The 26,468-nt window shown below is 46.7% G+C and overlaps 1 protein-coding gene across 1 annotated transcript in view; it reads left to right on the plus strand.

The window, feature by feature from the left end:
• LOC144124702 (uncharacterized) overlaps window positions 1–26,468 on the plus strand; it is a 53,004-nt gene that overhangs the window by 25,919 nt on the left and 617 nt on the right. Inside the window, exons 3-4 of the mRNA XM_077657545.1 lie at window positions 14,616–14,759; window positions 24,595–25,818. Of these exons, the coding sequence (XP_077513671.1) occupies window positions 14,616–14,759; window positions 24,595–25,818 (1,368 nt within the window). The remainder of the gene's footprint in view (window positions 1–14,615; window positions 14,760–24,594; window positions 25,819–26,468) is intronic.

Genomic DNA, 26,468 nt, shown 5'->3' on the forward strand with positions numbered 1-26,468 from the left:
CGTACCTACCCTAGTAGCTACAGGATAAAAGCCTTTACAAGCTCTCAGGCCAAATCTTTTGAAAGTGCCCGGAATATAAGATTAACTTTTGTCCTTGCATCCTGCGAACTTCTTGAGATTCATCAATGCGGTTTCAAATAGACATGCTCAACAACTGACCATCTAGTTAATCTTGAAAATACTGTCCGAGAAACTTTAATTCACAAACAACACGGCCTTGCAGTGTTTTCCAATCTGCAGAAGGCATACAACACAACGTGGAGGTTTGAGATTCTACGAGGCCTAGCAGAGCTTGACATCTTCGACAGGATGTATAGCTGCCTAAATGATTTCCTGTCGAACAGCTTATTTCATGTACACCCAGGCGCAAACCTTTTCAGGAACTTCATTCAAGATAACGGGGTTCCTCAAGGTATGTATTTTAAGCGTACCACTCTTTTTTGTAAAGATGAATTCTATTAGCAAAATAATCAAGAAGTCCATCGTGTATTTTGTCTATATGAATGATCGTAAAATAGCCTGCACGTCCCGCAACGCAGCACGTGGGAGAGGCGTACTGTTGACAGTCAACAAACTAGCGACATGGGCAGACAAAAATGGATACAAGTTCTCCACACAAAAAACAATTGGTGTTTTATTCTTATTCAAACGAGGCCTACAAGCCGACACCATCTGACACCTAAACGAAACTGGGTTGCCTTTCAGGTACGAACTCATGCTCCTAGGCATTACTTTTGACAAAGAACTCACATTCCTACCTCACATTAGCTTTCTCAAAAAGAAACCATCCCGATCCTTGAACTTACTCAGGGTACTCTCACAAAAACACTGGGGTTCTTATAAGACAAGTCTTAAAAATTTATCGCTCTGTGGTGCACTCTAGCTTACATTATTGGTGTATAGCTTATTGGTCAGCGAAGCATCGTACCTTAAAAGACTAGATCTAGTTCATAATATAGGATTGCGTCTTTAAATTGGTGCATACATGACATCGCCCATAAACAGCCTTTATGTACAAACCAACGAACAACCACTTCGGACAGGGGAACTATGTTCTCATGCTCATACATGCTGAACGTCCGTTCAGTACCATAAAATATATTTTGCCCAATAGTCACAAACTGCCCAAATAGAACTCTTTAAAAACAATTCTGAAGCTACCAGGCATATGCTCCTGCTGTTTGAAGAGATGGGCCAGAATCTCTACATACTGGCCACATTACCTAGCATTGCCCAAAGTCGAGATCCTCTGCCTCCATGGCACGATTTTCCTACAATCTGCGATTTCACTCTTACACAGTTCCGCAAGATACATGCTCCACAACAACATATAATACAAGAATTCCTTGCACTCGAGCAAAAATACAGGGGTTTTACGGACTTGTATACTTAAGGTTCAAAAACAGACGTTTACGTTGGAAGCCTAGTAGCATGAGGGAATTGGGAAGAAACAGCACGACTTGAACAGTGTGCATCCATGTGCTCTGCCGAATGTTATGCCGTCTCTCTGGCCATAGAAAAAATATGAAACGAGAACCTCAAAAACAGTATTATTTACACAGACTCAATAAGTGAACTTAAAGCTCTTACTCTAGAAATGCAATCACTCCGCTACTTGGTGACATCATACACAGCATAATAACAGCCACAGCTCGAGGACAAACTATAAAATTCTGGTGGGTCCCGAGTCATGCCGGAATTAAAGGCAACGAGAGAGTCGAGTTATACGCTGCTCAAACTCGTGCCAAACAGATAATGAAATTAATTATGCCCTCTAAAGGTAGCATGACCTTAGTACACCGCAAATTAAGAAAAAAAATAACAGTCCGCTTGTAACAACAAAGAACCAACAAAATACATTAGGTAAAGCAATTTTTAGGAAAATTGAAGTCTTGAACGCACCAGGAACATTTCAATGTGATTTTCTGCCGTCCTAGCATACGACACACACACCTAACAGATAACTTCATAGTGACGAAACAAGACAAGCCACTATGTGAACAACGCGGATATGAGATAACGGTTAATCCCGATTTATTTTCGTGCGGGGTACTACAAACAATGAGGAAAAATATTTTGCTATGTTTGACTGAGAACACATTCCATTCCATCCAACATTGCTTTTAGGTGAAAATGTTCTTGTTGATTTATAGTGTATTTTTAATTTTATAAAAGAAGCAATTATCTTAAACAAAGTATTTATTGGAAAAGTTGTATGGAAACAAAGTTTTTTTAACCTCGTGTTTGGTGATGACAGCCTCAGTCACTTATGTGTCATAAAATCCAGCTGAATCCATACCTTAGGATAGACTGTCTTATAGCCTTTCACCAAAGCTGACACAAACTAAATGAAGTATTAAATCTATTCCACACAGATACCTAGAAGTTACACGGAGACGTTTGGCGAGATTCCCAAATCAGCGGACATGTTGGAGTTGATATATGTACCCAGATAATTGACAGTTTTAAGCGGGGGCTACATGGGGCGTTTTTCTCCTGCGATTATCGCACGCGAAAAAAAAAAACGCGCTGGCGGGACGCCGGCTAGGCTACATGAGGCGTTCGAGCGGCGAACGCCGCCGCAGTGTGGCCAGACACGGCAAAAATGTTTTGGCTACCACTAAATGAACGAACAATGCTTATATGTTGTTTTCTTGTGTTATAATTTATAAATTATGCAATAAATGCCCTACTAGTATGTCTATACACATTACCAGGCATGTTTAGTATTGTATCGATATTTTTGTGGAAGTTCAGCGGAGAGAGTTGGCCGGAAATGTTTCGTCTGGCGACCTTGTGCGACTGAAACGGTGGACCGTTGCGGATTGCGCAGAGTTTCTATCTGAGCTTCGTTCTGTACATTGCTTGTGGCTCTCGTTGCTGAAAACTAATTTTAAAAAGAGTTTTCATTTACTTCGCGCGGACGGCAAGCAGAAAGCGTTACTGCGAGGGAGAACGCGCCGCTTCTATTCTTGTGACCAAACCCAGTGTCCATGGGGGTACATCGGCGTCTTTTGTTGTTAAAGAAAAGATTATTGCTGATGAAGATGAGGGACCTAGAAGAAAAGAAGAAAAGAAAGAGGAAATTCTGGGTGCACCCCATCTGGCAAGTCAGAAAGGAGGAGGGTGAATACCACACCGCGGTAAGTATCGGTCTGTAGCGATCGATCTCCTGTTGTGCGTTCGGGAACTTTAACTACTCCCAACTCTTCGTTTTGTCTTACCTGCTTCCTTCCTTTTTCTTGTGTTCGTCATTTTTTTGCGATGTTTTACATGATGTATCTGTACCAACTCGCCCAGCTGAATGTTTTGCGGCTTGTGCTTGCCATAATCAAATTTTGTGCCAGTCGGAGGTCGTAATCTATAACTAGCATATTTTCCTTTTTTTTTCCATGCTTAAGATGCCAGCTGAATGCCACCCACGTTATGTATTTATCACTTTTAAAAGTGCACGAATGGCTTCATACGAGCTGTATTAATTGCGATGAATCCAGGAACTCCGTGTTGTGTCATTGTAAGCGGCTGCATTCTCTAGCGTTGCTTTTCCGCATATGCCTGAGAAACTGGTTGCCGCGTCGGCAGCGTAGGCCAACGTACCCTTGACCAGTTTTGCTTCAGCACCTGCGGCGTTTTCGCATTGATTAAGATTCGCATCCGAGAGCTCAGAATGCACTCGGAAGTCACTTTGTTACGCTTGGTGTGTACCACTCCCGATTTTGCGTTAATGTCAACACACGCTGTTAAGAAACAGTACTTGGTAGAGAGGCTGGCGGTGTGACTTTATAAAACGGGACGATGTAAACTGTGGTCCGCGTCGCTAGAAAAATGCCCATTCCAATATTAATAATCACAAAATAAGCTCCACATCTCTGTACGTCACCTACCATTTGTGTAATGATGAAGGGTGGGGTAAATATTTGGTGTCAGTTGGTAATTTTTGTTTCACTGTTGTCATTGCAGTTTCAAGTCATGAAGACAGATGAAGACGTGTTCTTCCGATACTATCGGATGAGTCCGAAGCAATTTGACGAACTGCACAGCATTGTCCGCAGTGACCCGAGGAGGAATTTTGTTTGCCGGGAGCCTCTTTGCTCTGAAGAGAGACTTGCTATAAGCCTCAGGTACTGTAGCACTTGTGACTGCAGTGACGCTCTCACACAAATTTTCAACTACTTTCTTATCGTACACAGGTACCTATCCTCGGGAATGGCAATCAAGCAGATAGCACTGACATTTCTAGTTGCACCAGCAACATGTCGGCTTGTGATTCACAATGCCTGCAGAGTGATCTGGAAGCACTTGGAGCCGCTCTACCTGCCTGTATGTATTTCTTGTCTAATTCTGTTCCTCACTCTGGTTGTGGAACTTTAATAGGCGATGTAGCAATCTTAAATTTGCATGAAAGAGCCAAAAGGGCAAAAGTGAAGAGCATTGTAGTGGCTTAAATGAACTAATTCAGAAAGCAAGACCATTTTTAGCATCTCTCACTTCCAAACCATCCGCCCAAATATTCAGGTTTGCTCTTTTTTTTTCATGTAGGAGCCAGGGCCTGCACAATGGGAGGAATCTGCACAAGAATTCAGCAGGCGTTGGAACTTTCCTCATTGTGTAGGAGCAGTAGACAGAAAGCACGTCCAGATTACCGCACCACCAAATTCTGGAAGCAGCTTTTTAAACTATAAGGTACTGTTCACTCCATATGCTGAACCAGATGTCATACATATACAAGGGGTGCTCATGCATGTCTAATGTTCTCCTTTTATTAGGGGACATTCTCTATTGTGTTGATGGCCATCGTGGATGCAAAGTACAAGCTCATGATGGTAGATGTCGGTGCACCAGGCCGACACAGTGACGGCGGAGTCTTCAAATCGTGCACATTTGGAAAAAAGCTCAATGATGGCGTCGTGGCCCTACCAGCAGCAGCACGCCATCCAAAAAGCCAGAAGGTTGCGCCGCATGTTTTTGTCAGGGACGAAGCACTCCAATTGAGGACAGATTTTTTGCGTCCATTCCTGGGCAAAGGCATGCTGCCAGTCCAGAGGGTGTTCAACTACCGGCTGAGCAGAGCAAGGTATTGAATGCCATTGTAAACATATGGCATTTTTTAATTTGTGTTGTTGGAAAAAAAAATGACGAACTCAAGTGTTCTTGCACTGCTTTTCATGCCCAGCGATGGCTCAGTACAGTATCTTATGCTGTGATTGAGTGACAAGGAAGCAAGAGAAAATTGTTTTCTGCAGTACATACTTCTCGTTCCGGCCTGTAAAAAACTAAGTTTTAAACACCTTTTCTTGATAGTGTGTTTTCTTCTTTGTAATGATTCATGAGGCATTATAAACATAAATCACCACATTGTATTTGTCTACGACCAATGCATAGTTTAAAAATGAATTCCTTTAGTCACGCTGTTCCGGCATAAATAGCCAAATGGTGGCTTCGATACTACAGTTATACACAGGTCGCATGAGGCACAAGAAAACTGCAATATGGTCCCCGTTTTTTTCATTCATTGTCACACTTTCTTTTGAGGCAGCATTATTTAGTCTTATGGTGAATTAAGGCAATGAAGCAGTGAATAAAGCACTAAAGTTTGGTGTGTATGCACCTTTGAAACAAGATTTAGCAAATGTTCTCTCATGTGATATTCTTTCAATTACTAATAGATGAAGTGCACCCAGAGAAACTTCTTTGAAGTAAAATAACTTGTGTAATGCTAAAGCACAGCTGCAAATAATAATGTTTTTACAAAATGTGCAGGCGCATCGTGGAAAATGCCTTTGGCATTTTGACAGCTCGTTGGAGAATCTTGCTTGGGCCCATGAACCTTCTACCCCAAAATGCAACCTTTGCTGTCCTGGCTTGCTGCACTCTCCATAACTTCATCTCTTCTGCCCGGGAAACAACCTACTGTCCACCAGGCTATGTGGATGCCGAGGATGATTATGGGAATATCGTCCCAGGCCAGTGGAGAAGTGATGCTGTGTCAAGTAGCCTGCTTGACCTTGAAACAACGCAGTCTAGAAACTACAGAGCAAGTGCTGCGGACACAAGAAATCTTTTCGCCCAGTACTTTTTTAATGAAGGTGCCGTTGCGTGGCAGTGGGTTCACACTGGACTTGCAGTGCCACAGAATCCATAGTGGATTTAAAGCACCCATTGTCACTATACGAGGTCTTTTAGAAACCTATCTGATGTGCATTTATTCAGGGTTATCATGAAATGTATACTTCGCTATGAATTGGAGCAAATCCATTTCCATGTCCCGTTTCGCATGTTTCGGGCATGCACGCAGCTTGTGGGCAACTAGCTGCCCATAGACTGACGCTTGGTCCTTGTCCTCAGTTATCAAGGCGTCAACGTTTTCAATGTCGTCCTGCCACCGAGACCTATCTTTCCTTTTCTTTCCTGTGCCAGACCGAGGGGCTGCCAGGGTTCTTGTAGCGGTGCTGGCTTGTGAGCTCCCGTTTGGTGTGTGTGGCTCTGGGCTGGTACTTCTTGAGGGCACAAGTGGAGAGAAAGCACCATCTTCAGGAGGTTCTGCTCCATCTTGAATAAAGAAAAGAATTGCAAATTTTAAGCACTCAGAAAGGTTTTTGGATCATTTTAAAGAGTGGAAAAGTAAAGAAATGATTTGTAAACTTCCCATGCTGCTTCTTCAAATGAAAGCATGTATTTCAGAACAGAGCCCACACGTAGGACCGAGCTCACACAGGACAAGATGGTGTTCAGCATAAGTTGAATGCAGTGCATACAATGATCGCTTCCTGCTCTTAACTAAACCACTTTGCAGTGTTTCAGCATCAGAAGTAAATAAATTATTTTCACATCTGAGAGACTTCACTGCTGGCTCATTATATTGCCAGTGTGGGTACTTGTGAACGACAGTGTTTGCAGGTGCATAGCAGCCTAACTGGAATGTAAACTTGCACCTTCTGTTTCACTGTAGATCGATTCCAGGACCGACTCTGCAGTTTCACCGTCCTGCACATGGCTGTTTGAGAAGGTGCTGAAAGAAAAATTAAGCATCAGATGACACGGAACACCACACGGTTTACATTTCACAATTTGGTTTCTCGAATGTTTTATTGATTTCCTTGTTTGGAAGCACAGGCCTCGTATTGAAATGCAATTGATAAGCCTAGTGGTGGGCCCAACAAATGTGTGTGCATAACAAGACAGAAATTTCAACATCTACTGTACAACAGTTTCTATGCCATTTGGTCTTACTGAGAATATGCTTTTACCTGCCCAGCATCCTTATGTTGCTACATAAGGCTTTCTTCAGCTCCTTTTGCAAGTAAGTTATTTCGAAAAGTAATCCACGAAGCATTGGGGACATACCTGCCAATATCCACCTGATCTTTTAGAAACATCATCATGTGGAAATAGGGCAACTTCACGTGCTGTGCATCAGCCGCTCCCGAGCCACTTGGCGCACCAGTCTTCCACGCGCGGTGCTTCTTCGTGAATGTATCACGAAGGCTCTTCCACCGCCCCTGTAGATTATTGTCTGCAAGTAGAATTGCACAGATTAACCTCGGTTTACTACCACACATTACCATCAAATAAAACAGTTAAATATAATACTTTTGTAATATCAATGACAGCTGTTTATTGCACAAGCATGCCAGTATTTTATCTTGGCTTCCATTGACGTGGTTGGTTATTTAAGCAAGTCGGCGCGGATATACCGCGCGTCCCTTTTTATCTGACCTGGTTGTAAAACAAAGTTATTGCACTGTGTCTTGCTAGAAATACTAGTAGCAATGCAACCATACCTTCCGGGTCACATCCAACTTCGGTGGCCACTTCAGCCCACGCCGCCATCCTCTTCCTCTGCTCCTTGAAATCCTTCCTTGTGCTGTCCCACAATATGGGACGCTTCTGTATCGCGCCTATAAGTTTGTCGTTAAACTTCACACGTGATGCTTTCGCCGACGTAGCCATGGTGGTGACCAGCGCACGCGCGCGAAATGTTCAAGGGACGGCAAGGAACGGTGAGACGGCTGGCGCTCCCGCCGAAAACAGACGGAAGTGACTCCGACAGGCACTTCCGGTAGCGTCAGACGCGTGCGCGCCGCGTCAAAATCTAGCCGGTCCTGATCGGCGGCGGCGGGCGTTTTTCTCGACGCCGGGCGTCAAATCGGCGCCGTCAGGCGAAAATCGCCTCAAAAACGCTCCATGTATCCCGGGCTTTAGAGAGGGTGCGTAGAGGAGCACATTGGCCTCCATATCAGAAAGTACAGTGCAGAATAGCCGATTCATTTAAAATAACCTTTTCTAGAACAAAGAAACGTCACCTTCTGCTTACTAATACAAATATGGTTCCTTGAAAAAAAACACATTTATCATTTCTAAAGCCTCAGTGTATCACTGATGCGGTACAAGCAATGCTGTGTCATAAGCGTGTTGGCAAATTAAAAAAATTCATGCTGTGATCCACTAAATTATGGACACAAATATTAAAAATAAAAAGTCCTAACGCTGATCCTGGCGGCACGCCTTACAGGAGAACTTCAATATCGCTGAAGCCATTTACGAATGCCACAACTTGAACACGAAGACACTTAGGTAGGGCACGCGAAATCCCATATTCCCCAGTTTCAGTAGTAAAATGCTCGGCTCAACCGTGTTGCAAGGGTTGGTTAAGTCCGAAATTAGTCGAAGGACAATCTATCTGTATGCATATAATCTTATCGCAGCCATCTTCAAGAAGTTCTATAGTGCTAGACTCACGACGGAAGCCATAGTTTTGCAGATTCTGTCATTGTGAATATGTCACAGAACGTCACCATACTCCCCCCCCCCCCCTCCCCAATGCAATGTTTTCTCTATTAAAATTGTAATGGTATGCAATATTGCGATCGGTGGTTAGTTTCTTTTATCGGATTTTTTTCCAGACTTATAGGTGGGTCGTGCAACAGATATCTGCATGCATGCATGCGGTGTTAATGCGAACGCACTACTCCAGATATTCCAATCCCGAGCAAGAATCTTGTCTTCCGTAAAGCATATCGAGGAATTCGGGTAAGCCCGGGATAGCTCGGAGGAGCATCACTCAAGCTGCAGCCAATGGGAGGAATCTCGGGGAAGGTTGAGAGGAGCGTCGCGCCAGCTACCGCCGATTGGATAGAGTGTGTGACGATGGCGAGCGAGAAACCCGCTTCCGCGCACGCGCAGATGCCAGAAAGAGGCTAAGAATGACGCATGCTTTCACACGTCAGTTTGGTCAGCCTACGTTAAAACTCCATTACATGTTTCTCCTGTTCTGCAGCAACCGTTAAGAATATGCAAAGCAATTTTTTCGTTTGTAATAACTATTTCTTAAATCACGTAATCTGATCTTGCCGCACACGGGAGGTTTGTTCAGGGGGGGGGGGGGGGACTTGACAATATTTCATAAAAAATGAGTGTCATCAGTTGTCGCTTGGAGGAAATAACATGTCAATCACAACTTTTGTTGTCCATTTTCTGGAGAGACTCTATAGGTACTCTAAAGAAAATCCTAAAGTGAGGAAATGCCATTAGTCTGGGGACGGTAAACGTTTTTTTTTCTTTAAGTAGCGCCACTCAGTCGCACAAAAAATTCGAAGAGTTTTGTGGTGAAAGCCGTGCGTCTATTCGTGATAAGTGCCGGAGTGTCGCGCCTTACGACGATGTGCTCCACAAAAAATTTCGCAACCTCGACTGCTATGCCGCGCTGGAGTACCTTGGTTGCAGCGTGGTGCGTGAGAAAATTACAGGATTGCACTTAAGTGGGCTTAAGAGCAGAAATTCGAAAGCCTTTTCTTGTCCTCTGTTTCTCCCTCCATTTTTATTTATCTTTTACTCTCATTTTTACACGTTATTTGTTTTTACTTTTAATTTTTTGTTTCTGTATTATTTGTTTTCCATTTTTGGTTTTTATTTCATTACATATGTGTTTCTTATGAACTGCTCCTTAATCAAGTTTAATATTTTAATTTGTTCACCATACAACTTGTGATTGATAGTTCGTGCGGACAACTGCCGTTCACGCCACTAAAGAGGCAAGAACGGCTCACGTCTTTAATCCGTGGCGACGATGATCCACCGGTGGTTCGAAGTTTAAGTTCAAAAAGGGCGGAGGTCCCTGCCAATTTGCTCAAACGGGGCTCTGGGTTCTTGTACGGGATGTAAAATTTCAGCTGGCTTGAGGGGCGGGGGGGGGGCACCTTTCCGTCCCTGGAATTTGTGGCATGTGTGCCCGTATTGTCGCGCTGTGGCCGCAAGCTTGGAACAGTAGCAGCTCTTTTGGATGCTAGCCAGAGTGCGGATGCAGCCGACGTGAGCGGCGGTTGGCTCGTCACGAGGCGCCTGCAAGATTTCGTCACGGAGAGGCTCTGGGACGAAGAGGAGGTAGTGTCTTCGTGTTGGAGAAAAGTAGAGTGCGTTGCTGCGCATATAAAAGGAGGGCTGCATTCTTGCGAAGGGCTGGGGAAACTCCGTGGTACGCACTTCTAGGTAGTCGATGAGAAGTTTCAGCTCCGGGTCCGCACGTTGCTGATTATGAAGATTATAAAGAGCCTGATTATAAAGAGCCTCTGCGACGACGGCTGCAATGAGAATGAAGTCCGGTTCGTCGTCTTCACGTGCAACCCCGACTGGAGACCTCCACAAATAGTCGGCATCGTTGTACTGGCGCGTTGATTTGTACACGCTGGTCATGCGGACTCCTGTATGCATAAGCCACTGGACGAGTACAGCACCGAGGTCCGCGTTTCTAGCATCTGTGTTGGCCATAGTATTCTCTCGAGAAACAAAAAAGCGGGGTTTGCAAGCGGCAGCGTCATTTATGAAATGCATGGTGCTGCTGTTGACGCGTTTTGTCTGACGAGTGAACGGTACACCAAGTCGGGGAAAGATGGCAACGAACTGCTACTACTAAGCGGCCGTTCGGTCCCGAAATTTGTCAGAAGGACATACGCCAGCACGCTGGTTAGACGTTAGGTACCTCTCGCGACGGTGACGCCATGAGGGAGCAAAAGCGCAGTGTTCTGTTCAGCAACGCCGTCAGCAGAGAACGGATGGCACAAATGACGGAAACGAGGGCACAGGATAGCGGAGGCACCGTCACATCAGCGTCGATGATGCGCAGGGCCGCTCTGTGTGCTTCGGTGCCGGCTGAGAGTGCTGCAGGGGTCGAAATGTTACCAGACGGTCAGAGCGTTTATGACGGCACCATGCCCGCGCAAAAAGTCTATTTCGAGAATCAGGTCCTTGCAGCAGTGGAGCCGAACAAAAAAAGTGCCAACAAAAGCAGAATTGGCAATGGTGACTTGAGGCGTCAAGAGGTGACCGCCAACCGTACGGATTTGCCGTGTATTCCTCTTTGTTTATACCTTGCAGAGACCATCCGCTGGAGCCTTGGTTATTAACTTAAGCTCGGCGCCTGTATCAGCTAAAACCGTCATTGGTGCCCGTCAAAGTAAATGCAGAGGTCGGCGCTAACTGCAGCGGTGTCACAGAAATTCGGCATCCCGGAATCAGGCTGCGGCGACATCGGGAGCTGAGAGTCTTGCTGCTGCTGCATTGTAAGATCTTCGGAATATCTGCTATCAGCAACCTTCCCCCTGAGGTCGGCACGTTCAGTTTCACTCGGCGTGGGCTTCGAGACGCCCCTGCAGCCAATCGGGGAAATCCCGGGCGTTGGTGACGTATAGCGCGCGGGAGATGGCGATCGTGGTGAGCCAGTAGTGGAAGTGTCACGGGCATGCGAGGTATTCCTGGATTTCACGGGGTCGCCCACCGAAACGGGGACAGGGAGCGTCACGTGGGAAGCGCTCAAGCCCGATTGCGCGGTAGGGGCAACGGCGATGCGGGTGGCTGGCTTCCTCGCAATGATAGGAGAGCGGCTGTGGTCAGAAGTGTGCCAGATAGCCGCCTTCCGAGTCGGTGGACGCAATGCGGGTCCCTGCTGCGGCCGCTGGCAGAATGACGCCGGCGGGTGGTATGGCTGGCGTTGCACTGGAGCAAACTCGGGACGACCGGCGGCAACTCGGGAGAACTCCCGCTTAGCTCATGGGGCATGGCGTCGGCATCAGCTTCGTATACTTTGAAACATTGGTTTTCTGCGCATTAATTCTCATTCCCACGATACTGCTTTGCTTATGCTTTGCAGTTTCTCTCCTGAGGCAATACAATATTGCCAGGGAATCTTAGAGTACTAAAGTATTCTCCGTTAACCTCCCGGAATCTTCCCAATCAAACTCTTTGAATACCTCCTGTAAACGTGCAGTGAATAGTCTCCTTCTCTGACATCATTTATGATTGGTATTTGATAACTTCCTTAATTATTCACAACTGCACAGGAAACACGGACAAAAGTGGAGAGAGAATAGACACAACAAGCGCTGACTTCAACGGAAATATATTACGGGAAGGGAAGAATATCCTTGACCACTTCCTCTGTAAAATACTTTGTTCCTCTGGAAACAGTGCAGATATATTGTACAACACTTACATACGCCTCTTCTGAACTCTGGTTACGCGATGCCTGGATGACAGCTGAGGTGATATGCGTTCTCGACGAAATAATTTTTCAGTACACTAGAAGCAGGTTCACTAGAAGCTCTTTTCCAATGACACTAGGCCAACGTCCTCCACGGCGTAGCTGGGCCTGCCGGCAGTCTGCTGTTGGCATACACTAGGCGTGCACGTTTTGTCTCCACGCTGGCGCTTATCTGACAGTCAACGTAACAGCGCTTCGTTCGCTCAGCTTGGTGGGAGAAGGGGCACAGTGCTAATGCGTCCCTTCTTCGCGTGCAGATAACGCTGCATTGCATATCTTGTGGGTACGGTGAAACCTAATCGGGAGAGCGGCACGCGCTGGAAAACAGAAAACACGTGAGTCAATCTGACATTTTCCTTCTGCAGTAAGCCCAAGAAATAGACAGCCGCTGCACGGCCGCTACAAAGTGAATGCCTTCAAATGCGAAACAAGAGCACCGGGTGCACCTTCATGGCAGAACGGCGGCCCTCAAGGTCGCGCAGCGCTCGCGCATCCTACGCACTTTTAAACGCGACAGCGTTAAGGGTTCCGTTGGACACAGAACGCTTCTTCGTAGTTGGCGTTAGCGTGCCGAGAAATATGGGATTGGTCGAGAGGGCCGCGAAGTCACACGTAGAGCAGCGGAATTGAAAGGTGATTAAACACTAAGATAAATGTGATTACAAGGTCGCAACATGACTTCAGCGTCATTGTGGGATGTATGAATGTAAACTTATGGCGCTGAAAAAAAAAATTGATAACTAGATGAGAACCGTACCTGTGAGCACTGGGTCCCGACTCAGAAAATGTCCCTAGGCCATCAAGGCACGTTCCTTCGACTTGGTTAAATGGCCTTCTATGTCTTGCCCGACAGTGGCCCTGACTGCGAAGTAATATGCAAACAGGTTGCCAGGCCGCTGAAGGGATTCATTAAAGCTATCGTGTCATACCCTTAAGGCGGAGCTTAAATGTTCCCCGAATTTTCGGTCGATAATTCAGCCGGCGTATACGAAGATTACAGCAAAGCAGCATTGCGTGCATGCCAGGATACGCTGTGCGTTTTTGTTTTGATGGCAACATGTTGTAATAGAGCTGCTGACATACGTGACTTGCTTTTAATAATAATAATAATTGGTTTTGGGGGGAAAGGAAATGGCGCAGTATCTGTCTCATATATCGTTGGACACCTGAACCGCGCCGTAAGGGAAGGAATAAAGGAGGGAGTGAAAGAAAAAACGAAGAATAGGTGCCGTAGTGGAGGGCTCTGGAATAATTTCGACCACCTGGGGATCTTTAACGTGCAGTGACATCGCACAGCACACGGGCGCCTTAGCGTTTTTCCTCCATAAAAACGCAGCCGCCGCGGTCGGGTTCAAACCCGGGAACTCCGGATCAGTAGTCGAGCGCCCTAACCACTGAGCCACCGCGGCGGGGCTGACTTGCTTTTGCTGGAACTGAAAATGCGCACTGACTGAGCGCGGGATCCAGGTACTCCGGTAACGCTAATGGTAACACGATGCACGGTATGCTAAAGCTGTGTAATATCTCGAACGTGATTTAACAGATCTCTATTTAGTAGACCCTCACCTGCCACTTTTTGAATGCGCGGTGCTTCAATTTCATCCTTATTCTCTTTCTCGTTATCATGAGGTGCATATTGTTAATTAAAAAAGAGCCACTCTGTACTGCAGCAACCACCGCATATGCAGCGAGAGAACGTAACATTGAATCGTTTATAATAATTTTATTCTGGTTTGCCAATGTTAGAGAGAGTTAAGCTACTGTAATAATCAATTCCTATTGGCGTCTGTAATTTAAGAGTGTGCAACGATGACACACCCTCCAGCTAGAGTAATAGCAGGATTCGCGAGTGATTTTCATGTAGCTGTGTTTTCTCTCTACCCACTTGTGGCATTCTTTTTTGCAGAAGCTTTTGTGTGCGCAACATTTTGAAACATGAACGGAATAATATTTCCCGTGATGCTAACACGTTGCATGCCGATGAGGGAAACGAGCGTCATCTCAATGCTGTAGAAGCACAATTGACTTCTTTGTCTCTGGTCCCTATATATCTGACATGCAACTATACTTTTGTCGTTTCCAGGACTCGTCGTGGCGCTTTTGCAGCGCTTCCTGACTGTCTATGAGATTGGACTCATAGGAAGCGTTCTCCTATGGGCGGGCGTTATTGCATCAGCCTTCGTCCCTCGCATGGAACTCATGACACTATACCTAGGCGCGGTGCAAGGTATGGTTCAATGTTCAGTGTTTTTTTCTTCCTTCTAGGAAGTGCACGACTTAAGTCGGTGTGCAACCTAGTGGACGGATCCTTGTCAGCACTGAGAGGTGTGTGATGCACAGATGCCGCGTAGACGATAATAATGAACTTTATACGTGAACACGTCACAACCGTACAGAGAAGACATGCGCGCCAAAAATCAGTTACAGCAGAGAGCTAATGCAGATGACGCAGCTAGCAGCTCGCTCACCATGGCTTTATTCATGCAGGAATGAAAAACTGGGATTTTCATTGTGCCGCATAAGCGTTCCATGAAAGTTGAACGAAAAGGGAGATTTTTATGCCAAACGAACCTGAGTTTGCGTCTGCCCCTTGCGATCGCTTCCATAAAATTTGTAGCCCTTCATTGAGCTGTCTAAAGTAATTGCCCTTAATTAATTTGAGGAAAAATTCCCGGCATATGGGACAGCCCTTTGAAGTTCCCAGAGGAGTGCAAAAGTTGGTCTCACTAGAAATATACAAAAGATCAAATGTTTTACTTTTGCACTAGAAAAGTGTTTATGGATAGTGCATATGCATTGTGTTTTTTTAATCGGACAGCAAGAGAGTTTCACCACCGTTTTTTTCGGTATTTTAAGTAGTGTTTTGCGACATTTGTGATAAACATCACCTTTATCGGCGGCACTCTATATAATGTGCTATCTCATATAATTGTGTTAACTATATTGGAACAGAATGTGTTTATGAAAAATCATGTTGAACGTGGAAAAAATTGTGTTCTGCCGCGTTTTTGGTCATAAATTTTGAACAGAGAAGTTTTTACTAAAGTTATGAAATGCTGCCTGATGGATAGCAAGTTTAATTGCAATTTTTCTTATTGATTTTTATCGAACGCTTTATATTCATAAGCGTGTAAAATTTTTTTTTTTTTGACGTTTAGGGCCGCACCTCAAGATACGGTAGCCCTTAGTGTCACTGCACTGCAGAGAACAGCCGTGGAGCCGCTTAAAATTTTATGCTGAGTTTACACGTGCAATGACATGCCAGAGAAGCTTCAAATTACTCGATTGGGAATCACAAAGAGTGAATTTGATTGCATCTGGAGGCAAGCGACTCGCCACCTCTGTGATCTACTTTCTCCTGCTCCCAGAATCCTTGCAGCCGATGGCGACGCCATTCGCTTCGCTCCGAATTTTTAACAGCAGTTCTTCACCTAAGAAAAAGGCGCAACACAGTCTTTATTGCAAATACAGAATAAATGCACTTTGTCCTATCAGTGGAGCATGCTGCACAGTCCGGTGTTTTGTTCTAATTTTGCCCTTGTAAATATGGAGCATGGAATGATTTAAAAACATGAGTCGATGTAATATTTTCTAGAAGATTTATTCTGAAAATTCTTGTTTGCAAAGAATGTCGTCGTGTTTCCTCCCCTCGATGTTTCGTGTTTTCCGTGCTTCGTTCTTCGTCCCGCAATCTGAGTGAAATTGAACCAAGTGCGCAATAGGAACTGTCTCGGTGCTCTCGCGGCTATCAAAGGGGTGGTGCCGGCTTCTTTTACGATGGGAAGTGAGCTGCGATGATTACACTTGCTTTATTGCTAAAAACTCCTCTGTAGCTGGGTGAGATGTGATTCGAACGATAACAGTAGTGAGGAATAACGGTTTTAAATGGTGTAATGGACATGTGCCTTTCACAGGCATAGCCATCGCAAACCGCTGATTAAGCTGAGCTTTGTTTTTTCAACAGCACTTTCTGGTACGTAGAAGAGGATTTTAATCTTTCAGGAGAGTGGAAATTTTTAACCACCTTTCATGGCAAAACATTTGCGACGGCATTGGACGAACAGTAAAGCGCCTTGCATTATGGACAAGCCCTCAGAGCCTTACGAACGCCAAATAATGACATAGCATCATGTGCTCACATTAGAAAAGCTAACGTAAATGGTATTGAGGTCGTTTGGACATTAGAAAGCGCTGTTGACGAAAAAGGAGTCCAACTTAGAGGTTTGCAATGTGTATGCCTGTGAAAGACACACCATCATTACACCAAATAAAACCGTCATTCGTCACTGCTGTTCCCTCTGGAATCACATCGTTATAAGCTAGAGGGGAATTTTCAGCGGCAAAGCAAGTGTAACCAGACCAGCTCTCTTCCCATCATCACATAAAGCGCTGAGACAGTTGCCCTTCCACCCTTGGTTCCGTTTCAGTCAGCCCGCGGGCCCTTCGTGCTGACTTTTCCCGCGCTCTCCCTCCAGCGCAGTTCGTACGGCGCTGTTCGCTCGGCGAGGTTCGTACTGATGTGGTCACGTACTCTATGGTCCGAGGCGAGTCTCAAATCTCAATCGCTGGCGTGACGGTGCACAAGGAGCGAAAGCCAAACCCGGCGAGGAGCTACCGCCGCATTGTCACGTCAAGGCTGCTTCACCGTGATGCCATCGAGTTTATTATTTAAGAATAGGCTTCGAAAATGAAAAATGACGCGACCTTCTAGCCCGCTGCGGTGGCTCAATGGTTAAGCCGTGTCTACTGATCCGAAGTACCCGGGTTCGATCCCGACCGCGGCGGCTGCGTTTCGATCGAGGCAAAACGCAAAAGGCGCCCGTGCTGTGCGATGTCACTGCTCGTTAAAGATCCCCAGGTGGTAGAAATTATTCCGGAGCTCTCCACTACAGCACCTCTTTCTTCCTTTGTTTACATTACTTCCTCCTTTACCTGGCTTTTGATAATGTTTCCTACTCCTCCATTTTACAATCACTGGCCGACCTAAAAGTGGGCTGAAATGAACGGTGGCGCAACAAGGACACTAACAAGAAAGAGACACCACATGCGCACACTACCAACTGTTTATTAGACGGAGAAGTGGCATATTTAAACATTCAGCTTAAGCATGAGATTCATCGCATTATCGCTCCGAACCCAGGACGTGGAATAAAAACAGTAACATCAGAATAGCAGACAAGAAAACTTTAATCCCTGCAGATAAACTAACAGGTTCCGATAAAAGGAATTAGAAACGAAAGAAGAGGGCCATCTCTTAGCAAAAGCAGTGTCAAACAATCGCAGGAACAGCAGAGTCATACATGAGAAGCAAAAGCAGTCGGAAGCAAAAAGCCAAAAAAAGTAAAAAAAAAACAATAACAGATGACAATCACTGCAAACGCAGTCAAACATATGAAGGTCAAGCAGCCAGAAGCCGGAAAACAACAAAACTGAGAAACAAAAATTACTATAAGATTAACAACACACCTAAACAAGCAGCAGACGCCGCTTGAAATGCAGGTCTGAAAAGTCGCACAGTACATGAAGTCACAAAAAACTATCAAGAAAGAAAACTTCACTTCTACGGAGGGATAACTGAAGAGTCGCTAACACAAGTGCTTCCCTTTTTTTTATCATAAAAGCCTCACGAATTTCACGTGCCACCTGATCGCGACTCCTGCCCAGAATCCTTATTCCGTTAAGCATTGGCTCACAATGCTGATTTTCTTATGCAGCAACTCGCCCCTCAGGCCGTTGTTCTAAACGTGGCCTCTCGCACGCACAACTATGTTGCTGCCTTTCGCAGCACCAGATGTGTCTGCTGAAAATTAGGCAGAGTCATAACCTACTCTTACACGCTAGGAAGCAAGGGAACGCCTCAAGGAGTAGTTTTGTCCTCCCTTTCTTTTCATCATTTCTCTTTTCCCGTTAGCCCGGAACATTGCCCAAAATCCTTCCCTCTACCACTCCTTGTACGCGGATGACATCACCATTTGAGTCGATACCGATATACCGACAACCATGGCGAAATCGAATCCAAGCTCCAGATGGTCGCTGGCACATTCGCTACGCGTGCTAGCATCATTGGTTTAAGCTGCTCGGCGGCTAAATCTGAACTTCTAGTCATGGACCTAGAAGAAAGAGACCCCCAAACATTCGAGTCACACTAGACGACACACCCATCCGCAGAGTAAAAAAAAACAACGTTTTAGGTCTCCAAATTTCTGAAAACGGCTCCAAAGCTGAGATCCTAAAATTAATTCCTGCTGCGCTTCTCAATACACCATCATTAATTAAGCGTATCGCCGATCGCCATCGCGGCATCAAGGAAGCAGGCACACGTCGCCTCATTCAAGCCTTAGCCTATGCATGATAACACACTGCGTCCCTTACCACTGCCTCACACCCACGGAGACCGAGCAGCTCAATAGACTCACCCGCACAGCCTAGGAAACTGCTCTCCTTCTCCCTAAATCAACGTCCACTGAGAAACTCCTTCGACTGGGGATGCACAGCACCCTGGGAGAGCTGATATGAGCGCACCTCGTAACTCAGTAACATAGACTCTCACATAAAGAAACCGGCCAAATTCTTCTGTGCTGACTTGCAATAAACCTCCCCGGCTATACCTCGTCGACGCGAACTCCGACGGCCGTCAGTAATAATCTGCACATTCTCGCGCTTCCCAAAAATACCAACCGGGAACATGATCGAGAGAGACGGAAAGCCGTGTTGCCTGGACCGAATATTCAGACCAACCAGCTTACGCATTAGCTGTCGTGGACGGATTCCAATACCCGATAGTCAGTGTATCAATTCCAAATTTGCAAGATTCCCCAGAAGCGGAAGAGGCAGCCATTCCCTTAGCGATCGCACACTCTTACGCTGACTGCAGTTTCTCATATTCCAAAAGAACAATTAGCAATTATGCCAATTGCAAACTCCACTCCCCGGTGGCAAAAATCCTAGTATTATCCCTCCCACAGAGTCTCCTCATCACCCTCCTCTGGGTCCCTGCACACAGGGAATACCCAAGTAACGCGGCCGCTCACACCCCGAGCACTCGTTAACCTGGCTAGGAGAAACCTGCTTTCGTCTCGCAGTGCCAAGAATCCACTTCTCAACTGTGACGACCTCACCCTGTTTTATAGAAATTCCCGCCTGATCTACCCTCCACCACCATTAGCCTCTTCCAAAATGCGACCACGCTTTCAGTCGCAGGCTTCAAATAGCCACAGTCACGACACTTTTTCTTCTCTCAATTATAATCCGCGGCGCAACCTCTCCTCACGGCCACTTGTGCCCTGCATGGCACCAGAGCCGACTTTAATCACATTTTTCTGAAGTCCCCAAACAAACCCAAGCCCCCGTGGCAAGAGTCACGACATCAGGAGCGATGGGATAAGCTGCTCTACGCAGCTCGCAGCGGAGATACAGGTTTTGACAGTTGGCTGGGCCCGAGGGTTCTCCGAAGTGCAACAGTGTGTCGCAAATCGGTAACGCGTCCCCGACTTTCCGTAGGGGAACGCTATCGCGGGTAGGCTCGAACAAGAGAACAAACAAATCAAACAAGACAAACCGAAGCCGCATTTATAATTTGAAGAAAAGAGCCAACAAGGAAAGAAAACAGCAATAAAAACACACACCCAATATGCATACATCACTGCAGATTAAGGAAAGTGTTTACCAGATATTGAGCGTCCCAGGTGAAGCGGGGATGCCTTGCAGACACGACGGACGCGGGTTAATGAACTGCGACGCGTCGCTGGCGTTACATCGAAGAAAGCGGCGAGAAAGAGAAAGGTTGGGGGCTAGTAGCGTTGAGGACCACATTAAGACGCCGGTGGTCTCCCCTCAGCAGCCCCAGGAACTTTGCAGCAACAGGAGAAGCGTAGCCAGGTCCTGTTGACGGCGTCCCGAAACGCCGTAGGCTTAATGCAGGCTATCCAGGGGTTCTTCCCGGCAACACGGACCCTCCGTCCATCGGCTGCCACCTCCAGGCTTGAAAAGAACGCAGTAGGCTTGCGTCGGGGACCCAAGGAAGGTCCCCGGCAGCACGGACACAACGCCCGACGGCTGCCGCCTCCACGCTTGAATGGCCCCATCTCCGCTGCGCTGCCTCCCTTCACATCTCGGTTGTCTGGAAGGAAGGAAGGCCTCAGACGTTACTGGCACATACCCACTACGAGGGAGTGGCCAAGACACAGGTGGTTAATTGCTGGGTACAGGAAAGTTTTGACGGGAAAAGGAGTGGTTATAGGATGTAGCCTGATAGATTGGAAGACGGAAGGACAGGGGTCCTGTTAACTTGGAGATCGAAGACGGGACAGTGGCTTAATGTGCATAATAGTATACAATGCCTGTAATGTTCCAATGTCGTACTGACTGAGAGCGGGAAGAAGAAATTAGAATGGGAGGCGCTGCGCCAAGAAAATTTTGCACAGCAGAGCGCACACTCCTGTCGCTTCGTCCAAGCAAAGAAGCGCCAATTGAAAGAACAACCGCGGAAGACACAGGCAAGCCCCGTTGATGAAATGGAATTTGCAAAAGACGCTTCCTCAAATGAGAGAAGCGGCGGCAGAACAGCAAGAAATGATCTATTGTCTCAGGTGCGGCACAAAAAGGGCACAGTGGGGAAGCCGCCAGGCCAGATCTGTGAAGGTAGAAATTTAGAAGTGGAACCCGGCAACGCAAGCGCGTGAAAGAGACCTCTAGTCTGCGTGAGCGCCAGTCTTTGCTACTCCAAGGATGCAGAAGATGCTGATAATCGGGAGATGATGTAAGAGTCGAGGCAGCAAATTCCTGAAATATTGTGTAGCTGCGAAACCTCACCGCAGCTGTATATGCACACGTTGGTAGGACAGCAACAATTGGGCCGCAGAGAGAGGCTCTAGCTAAGGAATCTGCAACCTCATTTAAGTGAAAACCCATGTGACCTGGTACCCAAAGCAACCTTACCGAATTTAGATGGAGCGGAATCAGGAACTTAAAGAGGCGTAATGCCCGAGACTCAGTGGGTGAGGATAAGGAAGAGCAAATGGACAGAGAGTCTGTCATAACCACAACCTGGGAAACGGTAGTGTCTAATTTTCGTAAGGCTAAGATTACTGCTAATAATTCAGCCAGAAAAATGGGAGTGAAGTCAGGAAGACGGAGAGAAAAGGACCAATCCAGTGAAGGCGAAAAAATTCCCACACCTGCTTTCTCGCGATCCTGCGAGGCATCGGTAGCAATAAGAACATGAGAGGGAAAGGACCTTAGGTGGTCCTGCAACAGACGCTGAAGAAGCGGGAAGGGCTGCAGTCTTGCATTCGATGGGAAAATGTCATCGAATTCAATCTGGACAGATGATGAGTTGTTATACAATTAGCGGACATCTGTGAAATGAATATTTATGGGATCAAGGAGGGACTGCACGTAACATATCTGCGGGGTATGAAAACGAGACCAGGCAGCACTAAAAAAGGCGGAAGGTTGACTAAGAAATATTATACCGGAAGCGTGAAGAGGTGAGTCGCACAATTTTAAAAATGTTTGAACTGTTAAAAGACGAAACCTAGCTGGTAACGATGGCATTCGCGCCTCAAGGTGCAGAACAGCATTGGCGACATATTTTGGAAGCCCAAGACAAAGGCGCAACGCCTCACGCTCCAACAGCACAAGAGGGCGAAGTTTATAGGCAGGAGCTCCCGAGAATAAAACACACCCGAACTCCAAAACTAAACGGGAGAGTCGAAGCAACGTGGCGCCGGCGAGGATCGTGTCTCCACCCTGGCGATTGCCGCCAGCGCATCGAGGCACCTATTCCTCGAAACGAGCGAGCAGCGCCGCGGTGCTGCCCCGCACCCGCAAAGGCCGCGGGTGTATAGCTAGTGCGTTTGTGAAAACAATTCTAGGCGTGTCGGAACAGTTATACTGCCAGTAATAACAGCAGAACTTTTCGACGCGGTGAAAAGTCCCGTTTAGTAAATCCATCTACGTATTGACTTCCTCTAATAACAACGTTTTCCATATTTATGTGTTTCGCGTAAACCGCGAATTAAAGGGGTAGCTAAGAGAAACGTGACAGCGCTTCTTCAAAAACAGCCCTTACCCCCATCTTTGATCTGTTCCTTTATTACATGGTCCACCCGCCTTGATGGATCGTTGGCAAGAGCCCTCGGTGAAACGAAAAATACGCGAGTGTGCAGTACGATGTGAATGCACGCTAAAAAAATAGCTACAGTATAACTACTGCGGAACCTGGTTAGAGAGCGAAAGCTGGTGTGTATCGGACAAGTAGGCGTGGCGTGGCGTCTGTAACGTTGAGTGCATTCCACACACTGGATAGGCAGCGCGCCCACCCTGCCACCCTGGCTGGCGGCAGTTAAATTAATTGTTCATCGCGAGAGGTGAGTCATGGCTGCCGGTATATTGCGGGACCACCTTCGTAGTAGCGAGAGGTTGGTCACCCAATGAACGCTGCGGCGTATTCTGTCGCCATGTACCGGCGAATCGAAAGGTCCGATGTCAAGATCGAAGGTCCTGCAGCCTATTCTACTGCCCTGTACCGGCGAATCGAAAGTCAGATGTCAAGATGGAAGGTCCTGCAGCCTATTCTATTGCCCTGTACCGGCGAATCGAAAGGTCAGATGTCAAGATCGAAGGTCCTGCAGCCTATTATACCGGCTTGTACAGGCGAATCGAAAGGTCAGACGTCAAGATCGAAGGTCAAGTGATGTGACACCATCGAGGGCCATATAGAGAAAGGCCTACAGCCACACTTGACATCCGGCTCACTTGAAGATCAACCGGCAGCGCACGGCAAAATTGGCTTTACCGGGAGTACTGAAGCAATCGCTTCAAAATCTCCCATCTGTTCGAAATAATTCCGGAGACTAATCCGCTCCGTCATCTAAAATATTGATACAAATAAAGTTACTGCCACCCCGCACTCTGGTGCCTATTCTCTTCATTGTTTCTCTCCAACCTCCTTCCCTTCCCTCACTGCATGGTTGTGTTGTTCGCCGAGAAGTGAGACAAAGCCAGACAGTTACCCGCCGCGATTGCCCAGTGGTTAGGGCGCTCGGCTACTGAGTCGGAGTTCCCGGACAGAACCCCACCTCAGCGGCCGCATTTCGATGGAAGCGAAACGCAAAAGGCGCCCTTGTGCTGTGCGATGTCAGTGCACGTTAAAGATGCTAAGGCGGTCGAAATTCATCCGGAGCCCTCCACTACGGCGCCTCTTTCTTGTTTTCTTCTTACAGTCCCTCTCTTTGTTTCTTCCCTTAAGGCCCGGTTCTGGAGTCCACCGGGATATGAGACAATTATTGCCCCATTTGTTTCTCACAAAAATAATTTTTCACTTTTTTCAAGTCAGATAGTTCTACACTTTTCCTTTGAAATCAGTTTTTAATGCATGGTTCAGGTGTCCATTCCTTGCAACGCTCAATTGCGACTGCTTTCAACCATGTGACTTAAAAATGTCCATGACGCTCGTATCTGGAGCTGTGCTATCAACTAAGTATAGAGCATCACTTCAGCGGGCAGTTGATACGGCTGTCGCTGAGTTTTTCTTTTACGCAGCATGGCGCTAACCTTTCCAGCTTTGTCTACCAAATGGGTTGGCCGAGACTAGTGCTTGTCAGCGAGTACAGTGCTTGCGGGCCGCGTTCTAAGGGTGAAGTTTCCGTGCTTAAGGCGCTGCATTTTGCGTATTCTTGTCTTTCACCTACGTGAAGCGGCCAAGGAGTTTTGAAGCGTTTCCCAGTTCTTACTAGGGGATTCCGGATCGATGACGACCACGGCTAAACAAAGCGGGGGGTAGGGGCTGCTAACACCTCCTGTTCTCCTAACCGTAGCTATCAGCATGATTTGGTGTGGAAGCGTGTGCTCGGCAACCTTTAGCAGTGCTTTTGAACAGAACTTAATGACAGTTTCACAGATGCGTTCAACGCGTAGCTCGCGCTCAAAAACTTTTAACTGTATCCAGCTGTGAGGCCAAGGGAGCCGGGGAAGTGAGCGAAGGTACAGGAGTTATAAAGTTTAGTGTGCTAGCTGAACGTTACATCGTGCTTAACATTGATTTGTCGCTTCTACCGCAGGTTTGGGCAATGGACTCATAGACAACACAATGGCTGTTACGATAGGAACCTTCTTCTGGAAGCACCGTGGACTGGCGATGGGGGTCAAAGACTCAGGACGCACGCTCTCCGCTTTGATTTTTCCCTCCGTTGTGTCCAAGCTAAACTCTGAGTACGGATTCCGAGGAGCGCTGGCGATTTGTGGTGCCCTCCTCATAAATGTGACTGCACTAATGCTGATGCTGCGACGACCACTGCTCAGGCATAGAGGTAATGCTTCGATTGACTGTGGAAACAGCGCTGGGATCTTGCGTCGTTCTGTCATTGCGAGAGCAGACTGCAAACCAAATGCAACAAGGTGCCAGGAGGACAAAGTTTACACTAGTGACGGCGCTGGAAAGTTTCAATCGTTCAGTGAACTGAGACAATATTGTCTTGAACACAGCGATGTCAAACTTTCTGTGAATGATATGACGCAGTTTCACCGAAACAGCGGTAATCAACCTGAAAAAGAGCGTACGTTCATTCAAGCGAACGATCACTTCTCGATTACAAGCTCGGAACGTGACCACGTGGCTATTCCTTTGGACGGCAGCGACAATTTAGACACGCAACAGACATTAGGCAGCTCTATTCCCCAGTTGGAAAAACGGCCTGTTCCAGAGCCCAGCTCTTTATTCCTGCATAATTCATTGGGAAAGGATGCAACCACCCAAACGAACGCACATTCTACAGCTGAGCTCAGTCCATCAGATCACGCACATTCAAGCTTCGGCGGAGTGCGGACGCTCCTGGCTGACCCGAGGTTCTACGCCCTCATCTTCCAGAACACGGTGATGAGTTACTGGGGGGTACTGAATCGCTCAATAGGCGTCGATTACGCCCTAGACAAAGGGGTGGCTACGAAACATGCTGAGTTAGTGGGCACTTATGCAGCAGCCACCGATCTCCTGCTTGGACATGTAGCCATACCGCTCATCGCTGACCGAGGTTATCTCAAGAGAAGTGTGCTCGCGGCTCTCGCCTTCGCACTGATGTCGGCGACCTTGGTCGCCATTACGTTCGTGCATGGCACTGCGCAGTTTTTGCTGACATGGATCACAGCGTCCTTCCTTCTATCGGCGACAGTGTCTTTTTCATCGGTTCTTATAGCCGACTGCCTGGGCGCGGACCGAGTACCCGTCACATGGGGCACGTCCGGGCTGGTTACCGGTCCTTTGCTCCTCGCCACACCATCCATAACAGGCAAGCGCGCAACTGGTGCTGATTATAACGCAGAAAACGCTTAAAACCAGATCGCTACATTTGTAAAGATGACAGTATTTCGTGGGCAGAGTGTAAACACTAATGGTGTGTAAAAGTAATCAGTCTACTGTTCTCTACTGTCTAACGTTTTGAGGTTGCCCACTGTTTCTGTTTTATTCGATCACAAAATACTACTGTACAAGGGATTAAATCTAACGGCAGCCGGTTTTAACGTAACCCTTTCTTGTAATTTTACCACCCGACTAATAATTTTCGGAAATGAGTGTAAACACATGAGTAAATTTACAAAAATTCAGCTACCATTTTAACTTATGAGTCTAACGTTTCTCGGGTAGTTGTTTTAAAGGTACCAGGAAAAGAAATATAGAATCACATACAAGGCCGACCTTTATTTTTTTCTGTCGTGTGTTTTTGTCCTGAATGCCAATTTTTTCTTAATGTGGATTTGTTGCAGATTTATGTGCTTGTTAATATCCTCGTGCGACCTCACTTTGGAATGCCACATGCTTTAATTACTGATCTGCTGTCTTCCATGGCATGCTAACTTTGTACCCAACACATTCCCGAATATTACATCAGGATTCAAGGAGCACTGGAGCTTTCAACATCGCTCTCTGCCGGTGGCTTGC

Source organism: Amblyomma americanum, chromosome 3 (assembly GCF_052857255.1).
Source record: "Amblyomma americanum isolate KBUSLIRL-KWMA chromosome 3, ASM5285725v1, whole genome shotgun sequence".
Taxonomy (NCBI): Eukaryota; Metazoa; Arthropoda; class Arachnida; order Ixodida; family Ixodidae; genus Amblyomma; species Amblyomma americanum.